The sequence below is a fragment of the Manacus vitellinus genome, unplaced genomic scaffold (assembly GCF_001715985.3).
Source record: "Manacus vitellinus isolate BGI_N305 unplaced genomic scaffold, ASM171598v3 scaffold_9_pilon, whole genome shotgun sequence".
NCBI lineage: Eukaryota > Metazoa > Chordata > Aves > Passeriformes > Pipridae > Manacus > Manacus vitellinus.
This window is the reverse complement of record NW_021940917.1, coordinates 13,993,620-14,020,009: the sequence shown is the minus strand read 5'-3', so window position 1 is coordinate 14,020,009 and position 26,390 is coordinate 13,993,620. Positions and strand designations below refer to the sequence as shown.

General features: G+C 37.2%; 1 protein-coding gene across 1 annotated transcript in view; it reads left to right on the top strand.

The window, feature by feature from the left end:
• MCCC2 (methylcrotonoyl-CoA carboxylase 2) overlaps positions 1 to 24,602 on the top strand; it is a 31,677-nt gene extending 7,075 nt beyond the window's left edge. The window contains exons 5-16 of the mRNA XM_018086129.2: positions 427 to 539; positions 3,870 to 3,983; positions 9,732 to 9,796; positions 10,748 to 10,847; positions 11,764 to 11,859; positions 13,052 to 13,124; positions 13,333 to 13,409; positions 15,458 to 15,524; positions 15,761 to 15,917; positions 16,695 to 16,809; positions 17,361 to 17,446; positions 24,376 to 24,602. Coding sequence (XP_017941618.1) covers positions 427 to 539; positions 3,870 to 3,983; positions 9,732 to 9,796; positions 10,748 to 10,847; positions 11,764 to 11,859; positions 13,052 to 13,124; positions 13,333 to 13,409; positions 15,458 to 15,524; positions 15,761 to 15,917; positions 16,695 to 16,809; positions 17,361 to 17,446; positions 24,376 to 24,493 — 1,181 coding nt within the window. The 3' untranslated portion in view covers positions 24,494 to 24,602. The remainder of the gene's footprint in view (positions 1 to 426; positions 540 to 3,869; positions 3,984 to 9,731; positions 9,797 to 10,747; positions 10,848 to 11,763; positions 11,860 to 13,051; positions 13,125 to 13,332; positions 13,410 to 15,457; positions 15,525 to 15,760; positions 15,918 to 16,694; positions 16,810 to 17,360; positions 17,447 to 24,375) is intronic.
• Positions 24,603 to 26,390: the final 1,788 nt, after the last annotated feature.

The following is a 26,390-nucleotide window of genomic DNA, read 5'->3' as shown; positions in this document are numbered from 1 at the left end:
GTACACATGCTGCACCTTTTGAACTCATTAGTGGTTAGTCATGCTTTTTTTCTGGAACTTGTGACAGAATTGCAATAGAATAATGGAGTTAAAATTGTACATTGAAAGTGTTCTTAGTTTTAAAGTTTTGCAGTAAGATGAGTTTAAAAGTTTGTATACGGAGGCACGACTGCATCTTCAAGCACATCTCAGTTTATTTTCCGTGAGAATTATTGGGATAGATGTGATTTTGGAAGGGGGTGTTTACTATTTTTCTTCTCCCCTCCCTTTCCCCCCCAAAAGAATGTCCTGATGTACCTAGATTCATACACGTAGTGTTAGTGATAGTGGTTGCTGTATTTTTTAAATAACATGCAGATACTTTACCAACAACTTAAGTGTATAACACTGTTCGAAGACATGTTTGTATATTTTTGTTCACTCTAGTTGATTCAGGAGGAGCAAATTTACCTCGTCAGGCAGAAGTATTCCCAGATCGAGATCACTTTGGCCGTATTTTCTATAATCAAGCAGTCATGTCCTCGCAAGGAATTCCACAGGTAATTTGCTTTTACCCAAGAATTAAATGTACTAACCATTTTTTATGCCTGCTACCGTTATCTGTTTTCAAGGCTTGTACCCATGCTTTGTTTTTGACAGCACTGTGCTGTGCTAACCTGGGGACTGCAAGTGCTGTAAACAGAGTAACTGTGCACAAGAAGTCATTATAATTTTGAAGAAGCTGTCTTCTTTCTTAGCCTTAGTGTTAATGACCTGACCCACCTGCTCCTGTCTTGGAGTAGGAGAAAAATGGACTTGACAGCATGGTATGTAGGGCCATTTGAGGAAGCACTAGGAAATCTCTTGGAACAGTTGATTATCCTGCATCAGTGTTGTAAAGGTGAGGACCCCTTTGATGATGGCTAGTAAATGAGACCCACTTTTAACTAACAAGGGTATGCAATATTTATATATCCATTTTATACGGTGATGTCATCACGGCTGGGCTTCGCGAACGAAGATTCAGGAAAGGTCTCTACCCACGTTTGTCACAAGCACGCTGGTGGCTAAAAAGGCCAATACGAGACAGGCATGTCCAATTGCAAAAGGCACATACAGTGATGTACCTTATGATAAAACTGCCCTAACAGTGAGGTTAATTTTCTGATGCATAAAATGACTGTTAGTCACAGTTCATGGATTCAGAGGTGATTTTATGTCATGGTTCTTTGAGGAATACGTAGAGATCAATTTTTTGATGCAGAGGGTGTGCTAGGGGAAGTGCACTTCTGGATCTATTGCTCATGAAGAGTGTAAAGTGTTTGAGGATGTGACTGCTGATGGGCAACCATGGCTGCGGTGAAAGTAGAGGGCAGAGTGTAAGGTCCCAATGGAGTTGAGGGAGGCAGGTAACAGAATAAAGACTGTAAGGGAATTGTCAGCAGGGACCTGTGAGAAGCTGCCAGGTAGAACAGCAAGTATCAAAGGAGATCATCACAAAGTGACAAGGAGAAGGTGATGTTTTGCTGGAGAAGTTTTTTAGGACAAGTTTTGGAAAACCTTATTTTTGCTAGAGAGTTCAGTTATGATCTGCTGTAAGAGTAATGATTTTTAGATGTTATGTCAAAGATGAATATGTGTACCCAGTTTGCAAGGCTGAAATTACTGATGTTTGTTAGGCAAGACCTTTCTAGAAATGCCTGGCCCTAAAGTCATACTGGTGTTTTCTGGAATATCTTGAAACATATTTAATGTATTTGTAAAGTTCCATAAAAAGTTGAATTTGTTTTTCTTTCAATTACCATATAGTGTTGTATTAGGAGTAATTGTACTCCTATACAATAAAAACTAAGTGTAAGAAAGATTTGCCTTTTAATAAAACACATTTCTCTTTGTTACAACACTGATGAAAGTTAAATTTTCTAGCTATGACACTGATGAAAGTTTATCTTTCTCTAAATGTTTATTGAAGACTGGGAAAAATGTTTTACTGAAGTACTTCCTTTATTTAAAGGATGTAATAAGGGTGCATTTTGTTTGGGAAATGGATCTATCCTTTGTTTCATTCCAAAAAGGCCCTGTTAACATCTGTAAATTTATTATGGACCCTGTGCTAACTGATTGTGGTAGCTAGAACCATTTTCCCTGTCTGAGAGGATATTTCATTAGAAAACGGAATTAGGAAGTTATGCTCTCTCTGATTTCCACTCTGGTTAATTCTTCTGATATGGGAGTCTGGATGTCATTAGTTTCCTACCTACTGTTCTGTGTTTTGACCTGCCTGAAGGTCTGTTTCATCAGTTCATTAGCTCTTTTCAATTTTGCCCTTTAAGTGCTTGCTTTTTTTCTTTTTTTATTTTCCAGTTGCTGATGGTGCTTTTAATTTCCCCCTCCACTTTTACCTGTGACTAATTTGTTATACACCTAATACAGTTTAAATTGTGTTGTTTTCTGTATGGCTGTGAATCGGAAAGCTGTGATTAGCTTCTAATTTACAGCTTCCTGAGTTCTCTCACACTCATATGCTGCATGGATAAAATGGGGACCTGATCAGTGGATATGAAATACTGGATGTGCAGTTAGGACTCTTGATTTTTATTGCACCTGCCAATAACTTCTATGTCATAATTCAAAGAATGAAGTCAAGAAGTAAGACATTTTTTGAGAATTTGGAGTTGTGCTATTTAACAGATAGGTTTTATTTTTTCCAGTATATACATATTCCAGTTTTTATGTTGGAAAAAATAACACCTGAGTTTAAATTTAAATGCAGGCACATTTTTCAGCAAAAGTATGGCAAAATTAAGAGTAGGAAAAAACCACAAATCCTAGGGAAAAGTGTCAAACAAACGTCTGTTGCCGAAGTTTCTCCCGTTTCTACAGACTTATGTTGTTTTTGTATTCACCAGGAGTTATTTATTAAATGCACAACAGAAATACTGCAGATTAACCATGTGACTCTGAATATAGTTTAAGATACTGTTTGAGAAACTGTTTGCTGAAAAAGCTGTTTGATTTTATCGTAGCAGGTCAACATGGTTCATTTACTCCTGCTTTAGATTTGGGTAATGTGATTTGGAAGTTTCATTTTTCTGTGTACTGTTTTCTTCTAAGAGCAAATGTTAAATTATTATTTAACAGAGAAGACTACCTGATGTCGCTTTAGAAATATCTTGAAACAAACTTAACATAAAATAATGGTATTTACTGGAGGTTTTTTAGATTATTTTTTTTGTGTGTGTATGTGTGTGATTGTGAAAGAAGGTGTTTCTTACTGTCTGCCTTTTTCATGAGTATTCCTTTTCTTCTGTTCTACAAGTGTTTTGGAAGGGTCTTTGGAGGTGTTCTCCTGAAGGAGAACTTAAGTGAGAAACTTCACTTTCATGATCGTATAATGTTATAATATTCATCATATCTGGGCTCAAGCCAGTTTTATTACAGTATCACCAAGATATTACTGGTGGGAGATGTCCATTAGGTAGATGTTCGTGTCAAAATTAGGCAAATGGGTGAAGCAGAGATTATTCATATTGAAGCCTATAATGAAATACTCATGCCTTGAAGGGGCAGAGTTAATTAGTTGATCCATTGAGGAACTAAAGTTACAAACTAGTAGGTGTGAGGAATTTCCTTCAAAGGATATTAACATCTGTGAAACTATGCCAGTAAGCAACAACTGAAGCTCTGACTTGAGCATAAATACCAAGAGCAACCTCTAGGTTTTGACCTTTTACCATTCATCAGTAAAAATAAATTTCATGGTAGAATGTGTGTCTCATCACCTTGCTGTATCAGGCAAAAATAATCTCACAGAGAAAAATTTGTACAAAACATTTGCTGTTTTTAAGGGTTGAGCAATTCATTAACTTGTGTTTTTGTTTCCCCCCTAGATAGCAGTAGTAATGGGATCCTGTACAGCAGGAGGAGCATACGTACCTGCAATGGCTGATGAAAGTATTATTGTTGGCAAACAGGGAACAATATTCCTGGGAGGGCCACCACTGGTAAGAATACATCTGTTTCTAGTGACAAAGCCCCTCCCCCCATCCCCACCTCCAAAATCAGGCTGCGATAATTGTAGAGCTTAAACAATTGACACATTTCTTGGTGAGATATTTCCAGATAGTATGGAGATTAGTTTGCATTTTTAAGTATATCTGAATGTTTATATCCTAAAATAAATCTCTTCTGTCTGTTAGATGTATATATGTAAATCAGACTGTTTTAAGGTGTTTTTTTAGTGCTTTTAGATTGCCATGCACGTTTTCAATGATAAAAATGGTCTCTGTATTCAATTTTGTAGTCTCTAGATATGAAGTGAAATTAAAAAAAAAATACAGCCATCAAGATCAGAGAAGTTCAAAAGCACAACTGATCAGCTATATTTTATGTCGTTTTACAGACAAAAAAGATGCACTTATGATGGAGTTTATCATAGTTTTCTTACTTGCTTAGTAAAGAAATTGCTTCTAAGGAAACTGACCTGAAGAACTTTTGTGAATTAAAACTTGCTTTATTGTGGAACTCAGAGTGGAATTTGTGACTGCAAAATTCTGCAGTATAACACAGCTTTAAAATTACAGTAGTTTGGCTCCAGCAAAAAAGAGTGCTTGAATGGGGTTTATTATTTCAGAAACAGCTGTATGTTCAAGTGTAGGCTCAGTTTTATGCCGGTACAAGCAATAATCTTTGCTGACAAAGATAATTTAACACAAGCTTTATGAGAAGAAATGAATTTACAGTAATAAATGTTAGTGCTAGAACTAGCAGCTAGAGCACTGTTCCAGTCTCAATGAATGAATTGTGACTTGATAAACTTGCTTTTTTGGGATAGTCACGTATTTGCCCTGTTGTACAAATTGTTCTGAGGCAGTACAACGGCTCTGTTTTGGTTACAGTCTTTTGGGAACTTAGGTAAGCTGTCTGTGACAAAGCCAAGTGCAAATCGCGTGTCTCTCTACAGTCCTTCCAGCTTGAGCAGGCCTAAATGGAGAAATCACTTTGTAACAGCATTGTTAGTGAAGATTCTGCTGCCTGCACTGACTCCTGTAGGGAGGTGAAGTCTGTTGGAAGTCACTTCCTTCACCACTTAAGATGCTGGGAAAATATAGCATGTCCCATTAAACTGTGGGAAGACAATCACTGACAGATTTATTTGTTGACCAGTTCCTAAGGCGCGATTGCGTTCATTTCATTGAAAGCATGAAGAACTTATCCTGTAATGTCATTTAGTGTTTATTTGTATAGCACTGCTCTCATTTCCACAGGACATTTTTGCATTCCATTCTTTTCCTTTACTTTAGAGTGAATTTTTTTCCCCACTGTGTCGTCTTGGTGATAAAAGTGGATTTGGCATTTTGTACCTTTTTTTTCCTTTCAAAGTTCAGTTTAAATTCTTATGCAGTTAAAAAAACCCCCAAAAGTCTTACCATAGCTGCAGAGATTCTTTCCTATGGCTGGGAAATACAATTCACTGTTCCAGAATGTCTTAAATAAATTCAGAATGTAACTGGTATATGGAAAACAGGGACATACCTTTAATTACAAGGGTACTTCGTTGTCTACCCTAATAAAACAAAGCACTTAGTTTGAAGCAATTTATTATTTCAGCAGAGGCTTTCTGAGTTGACAAGAAGAAAAAAGTAGTCAGCAAAAGCAGATGATGTGATTAATAGCACTTATGTAATATAATGCTAATTTATTTATAGCTCATTAGAATTTTAGCTGTTGGAATTCCTTTGGCAATAATGGTTTCAAATGTCTTACGTAGGTTTCTTTTCCTTTTTATCTTGTATTAGTCTTTTTCAGCTTGTTGTTTGTATCTAAACGAAGAAAAATCCTCCTCAAAATTAAGTAATTTTTTTATAAATTTATCACTTTAGGTCTTTGGAGTTTCTTGGTGAAAAGTGGTATAACCATGAATGAAGATATTGGTTGAGAATAGTATCGGTTGAGTAACATTGTGTGATTCATACATCTTTTTGTTGAGATAAGAAAATTAGTATGATGAAAGAAATGAGCTTTTTACATCAGGTTGTTAATAGCTTGGTTATTGTGTTAAGAATAACTACCCTGTTGCAGGAGCACCTGAGCTGTCTAAGTACAAATGTTTTCTAGGTTCAGGACAGCTCATCGTCTTAGAGCCAGTGGCATATAAAGGGCCAGCACTGCCTCTGCGGCTTGCTCAGGCACAGAGTAATTTGTTGCAGAAGTCCAACTAGGAAATCTAAAGGACCTGAGAAAGCACAGCTCTTCTGATGTGGCATGTCCGTTGGCAAGACTGCTGGGGAGTTCAGTGTATCTTGACTACACTCCTGCTTGGAGTTGTGTTAGAGCTGGAAATGTTCTTCAGATCCTGGGAGACCCAGTGGGTGCAATAAATAATGTGTCCTGGAGAACTTACTCAGAGCCAGTTTCTTTCAAGCTCCAGCACTGTGCAGGTACATGAGGCAGCTAATACCCATACTACCCAAGAAGCTGGCCTTCTTGGCAATTGTTTAACTTCACAAGGAAATTTAGGTCATACATGGGTATTACTGAGATGTAGTGCATGAGACTTTTGCCAGTGAGTGACCTGAGTCAGGCCTCCAGGGGAAGACTTGACTGGGTGAGTCAGTGACTGCAAGGATGTTGTGAAGTTAGACGTGTTGAAAACTTTTCACCATTTTCAGAGGAAGATTTCACAACTACCCTCCGATTTAATTTGTTCCTTAGCAACCTGCAGATGTAATGATCCTTATCTTTGTGCGTATAGATCAAACTTTAATATCACTACCTGACAGCTTTTCTGTTTTGTAGCGCTTTTCATATTCTCCCTGAAAATATTTTACTTGCCTTTTCTAAGCATCAAAATTACTTCAGACTCCCATAGAAACTACCATTCCATGCTGTGGCAGATATTGTAGCCATTATTGTCTGAGCTCTGTTCCCCAAAATGTCTTCCCTGCGTAAAAAAAATAGGATGGATTTTATCGCTAACCTGCGTAAAACAAAACATTCTAAGGAAGCAAAAGAAAATCCCTGATGTTAGTTATTATTAGTCTTGAGATGTGTGTGATAAAACATGAATTGCAGGTACAATTAGTCCACCATCTAAAATGGAAGTTTCCTTTCCCTTCTTTTTAGAAGGGTGGGGAGTAATGACTCCATAAACTGATAGAGCTCGAAGAGGAGAAGTGTCACAGTAGTAATAATATTTAGGGCCATTCTTCTGCGCTTCCCCAGGCTGAAGGTATCTATATCCTCATCTTTGGCAGTACTGCTTGGTAGCTCAGCCTTCGTCGTTTCTTTACAGAAATTTCTGATTCTTCCTTCCCAAGGGAAAATTTGCTACTTTCTGTGCTCAAAGGTGAAGAAAAGTCTGGTAAAAAGAGGGAATAAGTTTGTCAAATTCATGTATTTGTGTACTGGGGACTTTTCTACATGTCAGCCTCATCTCTTGTGGAAAATGCGCATTATATCTGAAATTTATGTTCATTACTCCTGATAATTTCTAACTGAAGTAGCTTGAACAGGGTTTCTTTGAGAATACCCACTTACCAAGGCTCTTACTTGCAATGTTAGAATTTAATAAGCTTCAGGATAACATCAACCATTCACTTTAAATAACTTTGATCATTACTTAAACTACAGTTTGTAGAATGCTTTGTTGCACTGCTGTACCTGCGAAGGTGTTGGAGCAAATAATCCTTCCCATCTACTCAGCCCTCCTAAGGTGCGTTTGGACTGCTGGGTCCAGCTCTGGGCTCTCCACACCAAGAAAGACATGGACATGCTTCAATGAGGTAGTGAGGGTCCATGAAGATGATGAAGGGACTGGAGCATCTCAGGGTGAATCTGTCCATGTGTATGAATACCTTGCAGTGAGAAGTTAAGGTAATAGAGCCAAACTTCTCATTGATGCCCAGTGATAGATCAAGGCTACAGGGCGCAGATTGAAGTATAGGAAGTTCTGTTTAGTTGTAAGAAAACACTTTTTTATTGCAAGGTTGGTCATGCCAAACCAAGTTGTCCAGAGAGGTTGTGGAGTCTCTGTCCTTGAGACTCAAAATTTGTGATCATTACATGGTCATCAGCAACCTTCTCTGATTGACCCTGCTTTGAGCAGGGGAGTTAAATTTGATGGTGTCTCAGGCTGGCTGACAGAACCCACAGCTCCAATACTGTGATTTGGAGAAGGAAAACTTCACCTCTGTGGAAAATGGGAAAAAATATTTTTGTAAAATGTGTTAAAATTAGTCTCTAGATTTCTGTACTAGAAGAAATCAATGCTGTATTCATATTTGTGCCGAGTTCTGGAGTAGTTAACGTGTTGTAACTGCATAAAGAGAGAGGTATGTAATTATTTCGTAGAATCATAGAATAAAATCGTAGAATCGAATCACAGAATCACTTATGTTAGAATACACCCTAAAGATCATTAAGTCCGGTCCTTAACCTGACACTGCCAAGTCCACCACTAAACCATGTCCCTTTAAATGCCACATCTGTATGCATTTAAATACCTCCAGGGCTGACAGCTTAACCAGTTCTCTGGGCAGCCTGTCCCAATGCTGCATAGCCCTCTCAGTGAAGAAATCTTCCTGATTTCTCCAAAAAGTATGTTCTTCTGTTCCTTCTTTGATGAAGACTAAAGTTAGTTATGCCTCTGACAGAAATTTTCCATTAATTATTATCAGAATGCCACACCTTCATATTGCATGGGTAATTCAAATTTCAACGCAAAAATTCTACCACTGAAGAGATATCTATACATAATTTTGCAAACTTGCCAGTTTTCAAGTGTGTGTGTGTGTTAGAGAATTTATGTATCTATATAGTATATATTTATATATTTAGTGTGCATCATTTTTAGACATGAAACTTGAAAACTTGAAGTCTATTTTGGAAGGGGTGATAGTTTTCCCTTTCCTTGTCTCATGCTCTACCTCTGTACTCCCCATGTGTGATGAATAATGGTTTCACCAGCTTTCAAGGAATCCTTTTCAAAGCAGTTACTGTGGAGTTGAAATGCATTAAGAAGTCTTTTGGGGTTTTTTTTAACTGTGCAGTTGTTTTAAGGAGTTCATTTACTCTTGAATTACCATTTCGGGTCTAAGATTTCACAGATCTGGGATATCGGTTGTCATTCCAGGTACTTTTATGGGGACATTGTACTTGATCTAAACAGTTATATGCCACTGATATGCTCTTTTAAAGAAAATTATTGTTACTAAATTATTGTGTGTTTACTGGAAGGTTAAGAAAATAAAAACTGCTAATGGTTGTTCTGTGGTTAATATTTAAGTTAAAATTCACAGAAGAGTTTGTATAAAGAAAGCAAAAGTGAAGAATGCTAAGTTTCAATAGAGATATTGTTTGCTTGAAACAGTGCAGGACAGTACCACATTTGAATTTTCTTGTTAAGAAAACTTTTGTGAAAATACACGTTTATGAATCTAAAGAATGCGTGGGTATATTCACACTAATAGTGGACACAGCAGTAAATCAACAGTAAGTGGAGAATCTCTGTCAGTCAAAACTACATGTTAATGCTAGAATAAGGATACAAAGTCAAAGAAACTATGTCATTTTGGCAAGATTCTGTGTTGTCCCATTTTGAATGCTCTGTGGGAGATTAACTGGGCAAATACTATTAATGAAGAAGCATTTTGCAAAGATCTGTACTTAGGTACTGCTGTACCTAAGCCAGTGTAAGTATTAATGCAAGACAAGTGTCTACTCTGAAGCTCATTTTCCTTTTCTTATGGTAGGTTAAAGCAGCAACGGGTGAAGAGGTATCAGCAGAGGATCTTGGAGGGGCAGATCTTCACTGCAGGTTTAAAGAAATATTTTCCCAGTTAATTTCTTCCATACTTGAGACTTCAGCTTTTATTTTATTTTATTTTATTTTAATTTATTTTATTTTATTTTATTTTTTATTTTTAGATATTTTTTAGCTGTATTTAAATTTTGGAAATTAAGATTTTTGGTGTGCTTATCTGTGCAGACAGGTTGTTTTATTGTTAGACTAGCATAGTTACCTTGTTATACTCTAGTTAAGATGTTGTTTCCTTAATTGACTACTTTAAAATACATGTCTAGTGTACTGCAGCATCGTGCATAATATGGAGGACATTACTATTTAATACTAATTGTTAATAGAGTAATAGATATTGAGAAAGATATTACGTTTTGTATATTGTATCTTTCTTACTGTCAGAACTTACTACAAGCAAAATCAAAGTAGCTTGTGTTTTTCGTAAGAGAGTGCTTGCCAGCAAAACAAAAAATTCTACACACTTTGAAGTTCTAAAATGAATAGTAGGCAAAGTTAGATATTACTGCACAGTAAGTTAGGTATTGTTGTACAATAACTGCTTATTTTTCACTTCAATTTACTGAAGTGAATAAAGAATTCTTTTGAAGGGCAGTTCATGCCATTTTTGTGAAAAACATGTTTTTCTTTATAATTTCAAATGAATTTTTGTTTCATTTGAACAATGCTTATGGTAATTTATATTGTCATTTAGATTTTTTACTTCCCGGAGTTGCTATTTTATGTCATGTCTGATAACTTGAATATGCTATTTCAAAGAAAAGGTCAGGCATGGATTTTATTTTTAAAGTAATTTTATAACAAAGCACAGAGAGCTGTATGGTAGCATCTATGTTTTAAATATAAAAATAAATGTTTTAAGGTCTTGGATGTTTTAAAACTTTAAGTTTTCATTGCCAGATTTATAGCTGTTTCCTAAGTATTCATATTGCTGTTGTTATTTACTTACAGAAAATCAGGTGTAACAGATCACTATGCTTTGGATGACAATCATGCACTTCATCTAGCAAGGAAAGTTGTAAGAAGTTTAAATCTCCAGAAGAAAATAGACGTAAGTGTATAGAATCTGAGAACGCTGCATTGTTGAAATTAGACATGCTTTTCCTAGACTGATTTATATAACACATTTTTTGTCTATGACTTCAGGCATTTTGAAAATTAAAGTTGCACTTCTTGTCCTTAAAGATTTCTGTACTGTGTCAGTTCTGCAGTTGCATTCCTGGTGTATTATTCCCAATAAAATCACTGGGCTTAAGTGGGAGAGTGAAGCAACTGGAAAAGTGCTTCAGAGTCACAGAATTGCACTTTTAAATTAATCCAGTCTTGGCAAGACACTCAATTGAATTTTAAACCCACGTGATCATTTCCATGGACTTAAAATTAGATACCTGCTAAAGCATCTTTTTGAGCAGATATTTTCTGCCATTATTAAGGAGAAGTGCAAAACTTCAGACAGACGTGAATCATGTCATTCTATTGTACTGATTTAGAAATTCGTTTTAGAAGACGGGATGGATAGCATATGATGGGGAATTACCCTATTTTATTTCAGTGGAGATGTGAGAGGGTGAATAGACAGCTGAAGGAAGGCAAGATGTGTTGATTTAGTTGTGTGACAAAAAGTTTCACCAGTTTTTCAGAATAATTCCTGCCTTGTGGGACACGGGGGAAAGTAAGAAAATGGGAGGACACACTTAATTTTTTTATAACATGGAAGAAGTGGAGTACATGTGGAGGTATATGCAGGAGTAGAAAAAGGGTAACAGTAAGTGAGAAAGGTATTATCAACCTTCAGTTTAAGAAACTTGATCTTTATGCAAAATAAGGACAAGCCAATGCAGTCATTTCAATGTAGTTGATGAAGTCTGTGCTCAAAGTTGGCAAATTAATTGTTGTTTGAACTTTCAAGTCATAATGTGGACTGATAGTTCCTTTGTTGTGTAAATTGCTTTATTAAATTGCTATAGGTGACTATAGAACCATCAGAAGAGCCTTTATTTCCAGCTGATGAAATATATGGAATAGTTGGTGACCAGCTAAAAAGAAATTTTGATGTCAAAGAGGTATGAATATTAATGCAAGATCCACATGCCCATACATGCATGCACCCAGTTTTCTTGCAGGAAATCACTCTTTATATTATCATAGTTGATAACATCTGATTTGAGTGCTTATTTTTTTAGTATTTGTCTACCAGATGCATTGCAATGGCAATGACCTGTTGAAAATGTAAATGCTTTCTGGTTATACTTTTAAGAAGGATGTGCAAGGATGTGAGATTGATAACATTCTGAAAAAGCTGACAGAAATAGTAACTTTGCATTGGCAGAGCATTCTGTAGGCTTGCTGAGTGGTACGATGGCTTTCTTTTTCTGTCAGTCCTGTGAAAGATCAAATATTTAAAGACTTATGGAGTAAAAGCACACCAGACAACTGAGAGTTCTCCCAGCAACGTATGGGGTCTGTTGTACTCTGCTGCAGTTCTGGTGTCATTGTCTGCCTTGGAACCTTCATCTGAACCCACATCCTATCTTGTATTTTGTGCAGTTCCCACATTTTTTCACTACCAACCAAGTATGTATTCTATGAAGAGTCTTTAATACATACCTGTCTTAAAATATTTAAATTACTAAGGTATGCTTTACATTAAGGGAAAAAGAGATGAACACTTGTACTGAGCCTCACATTACACTCTGTAAAGTATTGGAATAATTTGGACTTGTGTTCTTTTAAAGTTTAAATAAATGTCTTCTGGCAAATGTCTTGCTAGGAGTGGATCTGTATTTATAAAAAATGCCCCCTTTACATCTCAGAGAAACCTCAGATCAGATCTTCATTATTTTTGTATGTCACAAATTCAAGCAAAGCTGAAAATAATCGTATCTCTAAGAAAGTGACTCATAGCTTTATATGTTTTTTTTCTTTATAAATGAGAGTCTACTGATCAATGTTTAATATAACTAGAGGTAGCAGTTTTTCTTTGAAATTCCACTAATCAGGAAAACTTTGTTCCTGTGTAGTTTAACTGTTTGATTAGGGTATTCTTCATCTTGAAATCCCATTTTTACAAACATGGAGATAAATCACACTTAAAAAAGTAAATGGGCTTTGCCTGCCATCCAGACTGTTTATATGGTGGGCTGCTTGATATTCTAAAAATGGAAAGGTTGTATTAAATTATTTGTTCTTCTTCACAAGAAATTAAAATATATGAAGGATTAGGAATTTAACTTAATTTTTCTAATTTTTCTTAAGGTCATTGCTAGAATTGTGGACGGAAGTAGATTTGATGAATTCAAAGCCTTGTATGGGGATACACTAATAACAGGTATTTAGAAATATATTCTAATTGTGCTGTATATGTTCCCACTGGTTTTATAGTTGGATTCATTCTGTTTGGCTCACCCATTGATATTTTTAGTAATGTTTATCTTCAGACAAATAGCAGTTTCTGTTACCGGGAGAAAGTGTTGCCTTTACATGCCATGGTAAAATATATATATCTGGAAATTTACAAATTAATCTTTCTGCCTTAGGATTTGCAAGAATTTTTGGTTATCCAGTAGGAATTATTGGAAACAATGGAGTTCTTTTCTCAGAGTCAGCAAAAAAGGTAAATAGATAATTTGCTTCTTTGCCATTGAGAAACAAAACTTCTGGTGGACAACTTGCTGTTGAAATTAGGAACTTTTTTAAATAATGAAAGGGAGCTGGCTCCACATTTTTCATGTAAATGTGAAACAGGTTAATAAGCTATAAAAACAATTGACCATATCTTAGAAACAATGTTCTGTAGATTTTTCTGATGTGAAGAAATTAGGTCAATAGAAGAACAGCATTCGAATTTGTATTAATACAGCACAGTTGAAGTAGTATCCTGCAACTTACAGCTTTTACAGGACAAGTCCATACTGATTACATCACATGCCCTATTGGTATTCCTAACCTCTAAACTGTGAAGTCCTACTTTAAATCACACGATTGTTTTTCTAGTAATTGGAAAATTTCAAACCTGAATTCCAGTATTCAGTTCATTGTTTTACCAGAGCTTTAATATTCGTGCTTTGCTATGGGATCTCCTGGCTTAGAATAATGAGTGAAAACCTGTGCAGTCTCAGAAAATCTCTGAGCTAAAATACCTGTTTTGTGAATGAAGGGGGAGATCTCTGAAGGAATATTGTGACAGTGTTACAGTTAATAGTACTTGGGGGATTGATGATGCTAAAGACTATCTGGATATGGCAGAGTGTTTACTTGCCTCGGTATATGTTGTTTGCTTTAGTTCTTTATTTTTTCAAGTAACAACTGTCAGTTGAATTTTTTAATAGTAGTTATATATGGTAGTTTTGTTCTAGCAGGCTACTTCAAACTAATGGTGAGGAATCATTATTGAGAATCTATAGAAAAAAGGAAGGATTGATGAGAGATGGGGAGAAAGGAAGTAATTTGACTTGATTTATTGCTGTAATAAAATAATACATGAAATTGAGTTTCACATACTAAAAGAATACTTTCAGCTTGGAGAGCAGTAAATTACATTGTTTTCACCTAACATTTGTTTTAACACAGTTATTTCCAAGTAGAAAATAACTCTTGCAGTATTTCTAATACTTCTGGTATTTTTCTAATAATTTAATGCTACAACCTCTATTCCTATCAATGAAAAAAACGTAAGGAATCTTTGCTGACTTTTCCTGGCATGTCAGTACTGTAAAAGGAGATAGTCAAGTTTCAGTTGTTTCAATTCTAGAGAAACCTTTGTCCATGATGTTGCTTCTATAAGCATCATAATCTAACAATATTCCTTTTTTTTTTTTTGCATTTTTGTAATGAGCTGTTTCACATTTCCCATAATCATCACTGTGCAATTCATGTTGTTCTCTGAAACAGCAAGAAGGTTATGCTTTATTATTTTGCTCTATTTTTTCTTTTTTTAACTCTTGGTGGATTCATATACTGAAGAGGTTAGATGTTTTTTTCAGCTGCTGTGCTACATAATCTTTTTTTGCTTTGTTTTGTTTACCAGCAGTGTATAAATAACCTGAGGAACTTTATAGATTTAGATTATTTCTGGTTGAAACAGAAGCTTGAAATCTAATATTTATACCTTTGCTGGGAAATTGGTCTTTTTCTAGAAAATGGGGAGAGGGAATCTGCTCTCAGGAAAAGGAGAGAATGTTCCAGCAATTGGCAGGGCAAAGAGCAGATAACGTTTGTGGGACTTTCCCGGTTTCAGAGAATACTTCTATTTTATACAGAAAATGGGGAGATATTTTTTTCTGACTGGCCGTCATAATTTCAGTGACACAGAACTCCTACAGAAGTCTTACAAAACTCGATGTCACACTGTGTAGCTGTCTGTACATGCTGATTGAATCAAAGCAGTTGAGTTTTTCGGTGTCAGTAGTAATGTTTTCCAGGATATTATTTCTGCTTTACCCATGGGGTCACATGTCTTCGGAGTTTTCTTACTTCTGCTAGAGCACATGTTTTGCATTTGACTTTGGATGAAGGAAAAGTAGTATAACACTTCATGATGCAAATACTCCCATGCATTTCAGTGGGAGGACTTACAACAGATTTCAGAGTGCTGGTAGTGATGGCTACACTTGTCCAAATTTTAATGGCTTACTCATTTTATTTTTATTTTCCTCTCCACAGGGTACGCATTTTATCCAGTTGTGTTGCCAGAGAAATATTCCCATTGTGTTTTTACAGAATATTACAGGTGAATAAGATCATTATTTTAACATTTCACTAAGCTGTAGGCTTTGCCATTGACTCTGGAGGCTATGTTTTAGTGTGCTTTGTAATACCTACATCTCCAGCCCGTTTGGAAATCAGGCTGTCAGCAGCTGGTCAAGACCTTGTCTTATGGTTTGCTCTTTAGCACATAGTATGACACATACCACAGTATACTAATACAAAGCTGGTAAGCCTTTTCTTCGTGTTGTAATTCTTTAGGTTTCATGGTTGGTAGAGAATATGAGGCTGGAGGGATAGCAAAAGATGGTGCCAAGATGGTAACTGCTGTAGCTTGTGCCAATGTACCTAAAATAACTGTGATTATCGGTGGTTCTTATGGAGCTGGAAACTATGGGATGTGTGGAAGGGCATATAGGTAAGTTTTGCTTCAAATTATGACAGCAGATGGGAATAAGTTAAGAGAGCATAACCTTGAAGTACCATTCTGAAAAACTCTCTAAACTCTTGCAGAGCTTGTGCTATTTGGAAAGCAGCAGTTCTCAGTGAATATGTTCACAAATAAACAACAACCTGATAAACTTGTAGAGATTCATAGGCTCATGATTCACCTTGAATTAGGTGACAGAAGAGACCTTCTAACAATGTGTTGATGTCCTTTTCTCCCATTTCAGTTACTGGAGGAAAAATTGTACAGTCCTTAACAATCATTGGGCAGTATAGGCTGGTCCATTATTCTGAATTCATAGGAAGAATACCAGCTTGTGCAAAAAATCCTTAGTCCTTATTCACTTTTTATGTGTAAAGTTTCAGAATCCCTAAAGATTTTTTTCACTTTTGACCCTTTGGACATGACTCACATAGTTTTCTAATTTCATTTTTCAAGGTTCCTGATACTAATGAAATTGTTTGAAATGTTTAAGAGAAAAATTCCTGGGGGTTCGGAGGTGAGCTGAAGAGGCTCAAGAAAGAGAAATAAATTTTTAAGGTGCTTGAATACAGGCAGTTAACAGAATTTTTGCATTTTCAAACATAATGCTGCAAGCATTGAAGTATGTTAATGTGCATTTTTAAACAAAACAATATATTGTAATGCAGACATGCATGAAAATTGATTCTTAGCTAAGTGAGAATTAATTCTTTACTAGAAAGTAAGGCAATGTCTTACCTTAATGTTTAATCTGTGTTTTTTCAGTCCAAGATTTCTATATATGTGGCCAAATGCTCGCATATCAGTGATGGGAGGGGAACAAGCTGCAACTGTTCTAGCTACAATTGCTAAGGACCAAAAAGCAAGGGAGGGAAAACAGGTACATCTTTCTTCTTTCATTTTCAGTAGAGGGAGTGTGACTTTCACTAGGGTTGCTAACTTTGTGAGCTAGGAAAGGGTGTTAGAAAGTGAGACACCAATGGAGTAATCATTGTCCCAATGCCACCCTAGTGCATTGACAAACATGAAGCATTTATGAGGTGTTTACATCTTTGAAATGTGAAGATCATTCATGACATTCCTTGTCTTTGCTTAAAAAGTAGCACAGACTTATTTTATTAAAAATCTCGCCAAAGCCAACTCGTAACAGCGTTTTTTTAATACAGTAGCTTCAGTAATTTTTCAGATGCTAATCCCCAATTATTCTTATACTCAGTTAAGTATATTTCTATTCTCATTTTTCCTCTTTTAAATGTATTTTAATTTTATTGTCAGATATGCTAAATTGGTAATTGTGTGCAAAAAGTGAAAAACTTCGGGGAGATCATTTAGGCAGTTTCTTCAGGTTGATGCTGCACGTAAAGCTCTGCTGTCATTGTAGAAGAAAAAGAGTATTTTATCTGTTTTTGTTTATTTGCCTGTTTTTTTTAGTTATCTGAGGCAGATGAAGCAGCTTTGAAGGAGCCAATCATTAGGAGGTTCGAGGAAGAAGGAAACCCTTATTATTCCAGTGCAAGGTAACATATAAATGACTATTCCAAAACTTAATTGTAATCACAGGGCTTAAGATCTAAATCTCAGTATTGAAGAACAGCAGAAGAAAGCAATCAGAAACAAAGATTGTGTTTGATGTGCAGGAGTACAAAACAACAAGCTTTAAATCAATGTTTTGTGTGTCTTATCTCAGACTTTGTAGGAGCATGCACTCGCAGGAATTATTCTGCTGGTTCTGTAACTAATGATATGGTTCCATGGAGTTTATATGTTATGCATTTTATTCTGGATAAGTTTTTTTATCATTCAACCCAGTGTAGTATCTGGTCACCTTTCTAAAGCCTGTTGAACAGTATAATGAGTGGCTGCATGTGTGTTAGGAAGAATTCATTTTAGTGGGATTCTGCAAGTGGAAGAGGCCAGTGGAAAATGAGAAAGGAGCTTGAGGAAGACCTGAAGCCATTTGAAAATCTCAGGTCGTGGTCACGGTAGGTGATTGTATCGGATAATGGCAAGTTGTATTAGCTGATGGGTGCAGCATACTCATGTTTGCTGGGAAGTCCTTTGCAGTATTTTGTGCTGATGGAATATTAGTAAATGCCCAGGAGCTAGTTAGGTTAATGAAGCAAGATGGCATTCTGGAGTGACACCTCTGGAAAGTAGCTTGGGGGCTTTCTTGGCCTCTGCATTGTTTTCATCCTGGCTGTGCTAAGGATCCTGCACGTTTTTTTCCTTGTGGTATCCAAAAGCTAATTTTCCACAGGCTCTCAACTGCTAGTGATGGTAGAGGTAGCATATTTCAAAAACCCAGATGTCAGCTTGGTAAGCAGTGCAGCTGGCTGTGAACAATGTAGGAGACTCCTGGAGTGTATAGAGGACAACTTGCTGGTCCAGGCATTAGACAAGCCAACCAGAGGTGAGATGTTACTGGACCTGATACTCACCGATCTGGAGAAGCTCATTAAAGGGGTTAAGGCTGGAAACAGACTGGACTGTAGTGACCATGCCCTGGTTGAGTTCAGGATCTCAAGGAGTGTGAGCCTGGCAAACAGCAAAATCAGGACCCTGAACTTTGGAAGACTGAACTTACGGATGTTTAAAGAGCTAGTGGATGAGATCCCCCAGGAAGGTGTCCTTAAGGAGAGAGGACAGAGGAGCTGGCAGCTCTTTTCATAGAGCACAGGAGCTCTCCATGCTGATATATAGGAACTTGAGCACAGCAGGCTGCAACCATGCATGGCTAAGCAATGATCTGCTCCTCAAACTGAGGAGTAAAAAGGCAATACACACCTAGTGGAAGCAGAGTCAGGTGACCTGAGAAGAGCTTCTTCTTCATGATCTGAAGGAAGATAGGAAATTAATGTTAACTTTTACTTTGTTTTCTGTCAGGATAGTGGAATATACTTAGCTGAAGTAATCATACCTGGGGAATCTGTATTAATTTTAATGTTTAATCAAATCAATACCTTTGTCAAATGGAAGCTTGTGCTATTTTGCCCTAATTGGTGCTCTGATGGAATAAATATTCTCAGTAGAATATGTAACACAGGGTTTGTGCTGCCATCTAGGCAGATTTCGGTAGTGCAGTTGTATAGCACATAGCTCACAGATTAAGGGAGGGTTTTGATCTCATCACTGCTTGTTCTCTGCTTCTGGTAGAGGTCTGTGTGGTAGTGTTGCAGAGAGTCACAGATACTCTCACCTTCTTGAGGTTTTATGCATGTGTATAACCCACTACTATTAAGTTGCAGTTTATTTAGGGTGTTACACATAATTAATGAGAATACTTTTGTGAAATCATTTATTATTATTCATATGGACTTCCTGGTGGCACACTGATTTTGATTTTTTTAAAAATATTTTTAATTTATTTAAATTTCATGGGCTTTCCCCTGATTTGAGAAATGGTGTCAGATATTAAAAACTGCTGTGATATCTCTTTTATTACCCGTTAAAGATTAAGCCTAGTACCTGTGTGACAAAACCTTGTGCTCTGAGGCAAGAAGGAAAAATGAAAACATGTGTCGTCATTTTTTATAACTGGCTTTTAAGAAGAAGAATTTTCCACTCATATAACATTAAAAAAATGAGTCAAGTTGTCTGTATTTAAAATTAATCCCTACCCCAGAGGAGAAGATGAATAGTTTGTTGGTTTTTTTACATTGGCATTTTTTTGTGTGTTCGCTGGAAACACAGTCAGACTCCTTGTACTCATGATTGAAAATAATTGTATTTATTTAACATTCAATATATTAAGTATATTAGCAGTACAAAAACCTGTCCTGTTCCAGAAACCAACAAACAGTGGTCAGTATTTACAACAGTAAGTTACTAATCTGTAAGAAAGTAGTTCTGCATGTAAGATTAAGACTAGCACTAAAAAAATATTAAATTGATCTTAATAATGTCCAGTGATTTTTAGACATGAAACTCGAGTATTTAATACCAGCTTTGTGCTTTCTACTGAAGTACAACTTTTAGCAGTTTATATTTCCAGAATATCTGGCTGTTTTCTGAAGTTTGGTTGCAAATTTAGAAGTCACCTTGGGAAATAGCCTAAATTTGCCCAGCCTAGGAAGTAAGAAGTGCTCTTAATGCTAAGTGGCCTGTCATTTGTTGAAAAAGCAGGGTAGTTACGTGCTTCTTACTGTGCCTGTAGCTTGGAAGGGAAATGTGACATGCACAGGTGTGAGTTGGCTGAGAACTAGCGTGGGTCTGGATTGCAGGTGGTGGGATTCATGTAATGCTGCACTCCAGATAATAAGCCCAGCTGAGGCATGGAGTCAAATGTCAGAGCTGAAATCCTGCTGAAGCTCATCTGCCTGTAAGCAGTGAAGGTGAAATGCCTCTTTTCACAGAGGAGTGCTCTTGACAAGAGCATGTGAGTGGCTCAGGTCAAAACAGTCAGTGCTGGTTTCTCTCACTCTTTAATTCATGTAGGTACAGTCTGCATTGTCTAGGAGCTTTTAATTGATTTCTGCTGTTTTGTAGAGATAATTGGGTATTTTGGTGAATATTCTCATGTTTCCTGCCCTGATTTCTTGCTTTTTTGCCAATATTACCTGATTCCTATACAACATCTCAGATCAATAGCTCAGAACATTTCATTACTGTGGAGTAGGCTGCCCAAGCAGAAACAATGAGATGAAGTAGGGTTGCAGTCCTTGCAGCAAGTAATGTACTTAAGGGAGGGATGTAGCCACCTTGCAGACCACCCTTTTCTCAGCCAGCATCAGCAGCTACTTATTAGCAAGCATTTGCCGTAAGTGAAGGCGTGGTAACCTGTTCCCTTTGCTCTAAAGGGTGTTTCCAGTCTGGTTCCAAGCATGGTAAGAAAACCAGTTGACTGTCAACTAAATGTCAGGGTGCTGTATTGAAACTGAATCTGGACAGCCTTGGTTTTGTAAGGTCCCTCCACTGAAAAGACCTACAAGAAGACTCCAGTGAACAGCTTTGCGTTACTGAGAGAAAAAAACCAGCAGGTGGGCACAAAGACTGTTGTCTGCTCATGTGCAGCAGTTTGGAGGCTCCCTCATGCTGTCTTCTTGCTTAGTGTCTTCTGCTTAATGTCTTAATGTCCACTGAGATTGGTGTAACCCTTCCACTTGACTTTTATTAGGTTTTGAATCAAGCTTTTAGAAGTAATAGGAGGAGGGAAGGAAGAATACCCTGATGATCTTAAAATACAAGCAAATACCCCTATTTAATCTGTTTATGTAATTTTGCTTATAAATGATAAGTTGCTATATGTACAGTCAATACTGTTCCCTGCCGTTGTATTTTCTAATCAGACTTTAACTGGATTAGAACCTTGTACAATGAGCAGTCTTAATTAATGGTGGTCATTAGGCAGCACCCTCTTTAATGAGTTATATTAATCTGCTCACAGGTTTCTAAAGAGATTTGAGTGGTTTGCATCTTAACGAATTACATGAGCATTTTACTTTTGGTGACTTAGTTTCTTTTACTCACACTGTCTCAGTTAGAGATATTTTATGAGTGCAGCTGTGACTCATGTTCCAGCAATGGAGCTTTAATAGATAGTTTAATTATTAATGTTACATGGCAGTAGAGAATGTAGTTTTCTTTAAACAAAAAGAAGCAGAAGCCAGGGGTGACCATATGAAAGCAGCTTGACTGCCATGCAGCAAAAAATCTTTATGGTTGTCAATTAAAATTTAAAGCTACAGTTGGGAAAGGGGTTATTCACAGGAACCAGACAGCAAGAGCTTAGACCGTGCACATTATCCCGAATATGATATAGACAACTCTTGTCTGTCATCTACATCAGAATGTGCTGTTAGTACCACTTCCATGCAGATAGAAGTGTGGCTATTCCAAAGCATGGTTTACTAGCCCACTAGAGAGGAGGTACTGACTGAGACTCCTAAAATGAGAAGAAATTAGATAGAGCTACAGTTTTCATATATTTGTAATCTGGGTTAATAGCAATTTTTTTTGCTTTAAAAGAAGGGGGTTTTTTTGTGGGTTTTTTTTTTTACATTTGAAGAAATTCTTTACTGTGAGAGTGGTGAGACACTAGAACAGGTTTGTCCCGAGAAGCTGTGGATGCCCCATCCCAGGCAGTGTTCAAGGACAGGTTGGATGGGGGCTCTGAGCAAGCTGATCTAGTGGGAATTGTCCCTGCCCACGGTGGGGAGATTAGAACTGGATGGTCTTTGAGGTCCCTTCCAGCCCAAACCATTCTGTGATTCTACAATTTTTCCAGACTTCTTTCTCTGCTGCTTGGAAACCAGCAGCCAGGTCAGTGAGTGCCACAGCTACTACAGTGCACTTCTTTAGTCAAAATTTTGTTTTCAATCCCAGGAGAGAAGCAGCACAGTTTTGCTGAATTACTCATCCAAGTCTTCCCTTCTCCAAACCCCTTTCTTTTCCTGTACTTCAGTTTTGCTTTTGTGCCCTGTTTAGTTTAACTGTCTCCTCTACTTGAGAAGCTGCACCATGATAAGATATATTTATAGTAGAGCATTCTTTCTGAGCTGCATATCCTCCTTCTCTCTCTGCTAGCTGGAGAACACGTTCATAAGCTGAGTCTGAACACTTCTGCCTGATTTTGTTAGAGGGTCTTTTATTGGTATTCCATTTTGTGCATCATATGGTCCACATCATATGTGTTACAACACATCCTTGTTGTAAATTAAAAAGCATACATTATCAATCTCTTAATATTTTATCTGACTTGATGGAAATTGCTTTTACAGCAAGTGGTGAAGTAAAGCAAAGATGGGAGACACTCAGTAGTGTCTGCTGCTGCCTTGAGCTTATTTGCATGTGTTTATGTGCAGTTTACAGTCCTCTTTCTTTTAGGAATGAAGTTGGCACATTTAGCATTGAAAGAAGAGTAAAAAATACATTGTTTCTTGTCTAATGGATTTTTTTCAATTAATCTCCAAACAACAGGAAATTTGCAGATGGAACGTGCCTTGTCTTGGTAGAGTCAGTTTTGGCTCCCTATTCATGACTGTTTCTCATATTTTTAAATTTTTCACAAAGAATTAGGCATTAGCCAACACTGAAGTAAGTTCAAAAATAATGTAAAGTGAGTCTCTCTTACAGAAAGATGGGATGGAGGAGGAGCATCTCTTTCTTAACCAAAGATACTGTGCTTGTGTTTGGCAGGATGGAGCTGTTCTTGAGAACTGATGCCACAGAGATTTTGATTTTTGGCTAATATCAGAGACTATTTACAAATGTTGGTGATTTTGGAGACTTGGGAATTTGGTAATTGCTCATTTATAATTTAATTGCCTTCAGGCCTGAGTTAAGGAAGGTAATATCTTTCTGTTTTTCAGAAACTGACTTCAGTATATTTAAAAAATAAATATAATTAATTATATTGGGTCTGGCTGAGATGGAGTTCGTTTCCCCACGACAGCCCTCACAGTGCTGTGCTTTGCATAGGTAGCTAGAAAGGTGTTGATAACACACCAGTGCTTTGGATACTGCTGAGCAGTGCTGGCACAGCATCAGCACTCTCTCTCAGCGCTCCCCCACCACATCAAGGGGTGGGCAAGATCCTGGGAGAGGACACAAGTAGGCCAGCTGACCCAAATTATCCACAGGGATATTCCATACCATATGATGACAGCTCTGATATAAAAGCTAAGGGAAGGAGGAGGAAAGGGGGCATTTGTTATTAACAGTGTTTGCTGCCTTGAGCAAACACCACGCCTGCTGAAGCCCTGCTTCCCAGGAAGAGGCTGGACGTCACTGACAGGAAGAAGAGAATAAAAATTACTGGGGTTTTTCTCTTTGTTTGTGCACATGCAAATTTTCAGTTTTGCTTTAGTAAATGTCCTTATCTCAACCTACAAGTCATTTTCTGTCTTATTTTCTCCCCACCGTCCAGGTGGGAAAGGGAGTGATGGAGCAACCTGGGGGCACCTGGCGTCCAGCCAAGGTCACCCACAATAGAAATTCTGGAAATTCCTGACGTTTGCTCTGACTTTTTTAATGAGGAAAGAATACATGCTTGTATCATCCTCGTCTGGCTTTTGAATTAACATGAATGGTGTAAATAATGATGTGACATAATCCTTAAAATGCAAGCATTCTTAATAGAAAAAGGTAGGTCATAGGCAGAAGGTCATTTTCCACATGAATATTAACAAGCAAAGAAGGTTTTTTTCTTGAAGGTGATGACTACGAATAAGTATTAAGAATCTCATTTGAAATATGTAAACCTGACATTCTTAATTTATCTAAAATTTATACTTTGTTCTAGAAAACAGATTCCGTGGAATAATACACACCTTCTGTTGCATTGATGGTCAAGGTGAATTGACTCCATGGCTTTAAGTATAATTTAGCTCTTTACTCCTCTTTTTTTTGTATAACCATTTCCAGTTCCATGGACTTGAAGATCTACCAGCTGCATATGTTGATTTCCTTCAATTATTATTGATTTGTTATGTTTTTGTGTTTTTTCTAGATTATGGGATGATGGAATTATTGATCCTGCTGACACAAGACTGGTTTTGGGACTCAGTCTCAGCGCAGCATTAAACGCACCTACGAAGAAGACAGAATTTGGAGTTTTCAGGATGTGATCTTAAACATACAACTGTCAGAATTACCTCTGTATATTTTATTTGGGGATGGACAGCAAACTAACTGCAATGTCGCAGTGATGAAAAAATAAAGATTTGTATAATGCAATTTTTACTGCAAATTTTGTAATTATTTTCACTAGTTGTCACACAGTGCTTCAGTGTTTTCATAGTGATTTGGAGTAAGTCACCGTGCTTGGGTAACTGCATTGCACGAATAAACTGCAGGTTCTAGCATTATATTTCATGTATGACAAGAAACCATTGGTACTATCTCATATAAATAAATCTGCAAAATGTATGCTACATATTTGGTGTTTATCAGCTCCTTTATTTCTTTTAATTCTTTTTTTGTATGTCTCCTATAAATGCAAAATGTTTTTGCACTCCAACCAAAAAAAAATCCACATTTTCTAGTAAACAATTTTTGCAAAGAGAAGTGCTGTAAGGGCAGCTAGGAAGTTCAACACAGCATGAAAGTACGGATTTCACACAGTTGTCGGCATCCTGTCCTTTCTCTGGCTTTCATCCAAAAAAACATGCTCTGTGTGGTTCCCTCAAGTCAAAGCAACAAGAGAACCTGATGGATGCGTAGTGTTTCCTGGAGGAGCTGGGGAGTGTATGCTGGTACCTGTGGAAGCAGGAGGTTGCTGTATGCACTTCTGAGGATGGGGGTTGGCTGAAAAGGTGTTGAAACATCTCGGTGTGTGGTCCTGCTGGCGATTTTAGTTTCACAAAGACAGAGCATTCTCCCCGCAGGGATCAATGCTTCACCCGGAGCAGAAGCTTGAAATGCACTGAGTTAAAAGGTATTGAGATGCTGGAATGCTTTGCTTATTCTGACTTGTTTATTGTAGCTTGTTGCAATGTAACGTTTTTCAGGAATTCAGTGTCTAATTTAATTTGTTCCTTTAGAAACACTGAACCTTGTAGAAACTAAGTGCTTGGCAAGTAGTGTGCCTAAAATAAGGAGACGAATACTGTGATAGCTAGGACTAGGAAGGTGGTTTTAGCTAGCTTTGCTCTATGGGTGCCCAGATAACCATTGTTAGAAATATTCTTAACTGAGAGTCAAAACCCAAGAAGAGTCAAATCCAAGAAGAGTTAATGTTCAGGAATGGAGGTCCTATCCTGTGCTGGCCTGTGGGGAGAGGAAGGATTGCTAGTAGGAGTGATCATCCTGGGTGAGGAGCTACCTACAGTCTCCCTAGGCTTGTGTGGTAGAGGAGTTCCCCTTGGACTCAGGGAGGGGATGGAAGGTCTGCTGTCTACCAGCTCTCTCAGTTGTGTCTCAGGCAGGTGCAAAAGAGAAAATGAAATGATTCTTTGAAGTGGGGATCTTCAATGTAGAATACAGACAGCCTAGCATATGTTGAACTGTGTGGTCTCTTGCACACCTCTGTATTTCACTAAGAAGACCAGTTTTTTCTCTCATTTTACTGAGATGAAATGTGTCCAAAACCTGGTGTGTTCTGCACCACTAGAAATATTTCTTCTGTAGGTTTTCACAGGTGTAATCTCGCTGTCATGCTTGCATGTATGTCCTTATTAAATAAACATTTATCAGAGAGTAATATATTAAAATACTGGCAACTGGGCGCAGAGCTGTGCTTTTGTGCCGCTGATTCTTGTTCATGTCTCTCTACATGGATTTGTAGCACAGGATTTTTTATCCTAAAAGTACAGTGAAATTACTTATGGTTAGCGGACTTCTGAAATGCTTTTTAAAATACCCTGCTTTTAAATATGAATTTATAAAATATGGCCAGGGAGAAATGAAGTTTCAGACCCTGAAATGATTGCTGTTCATGGCTTCCAGTAAGACGAGACACTGTATTTTCTACTACAGTTGAATAATCAGTCCAGACACTTTTTATCTTTCTGTTCTAAATTATGG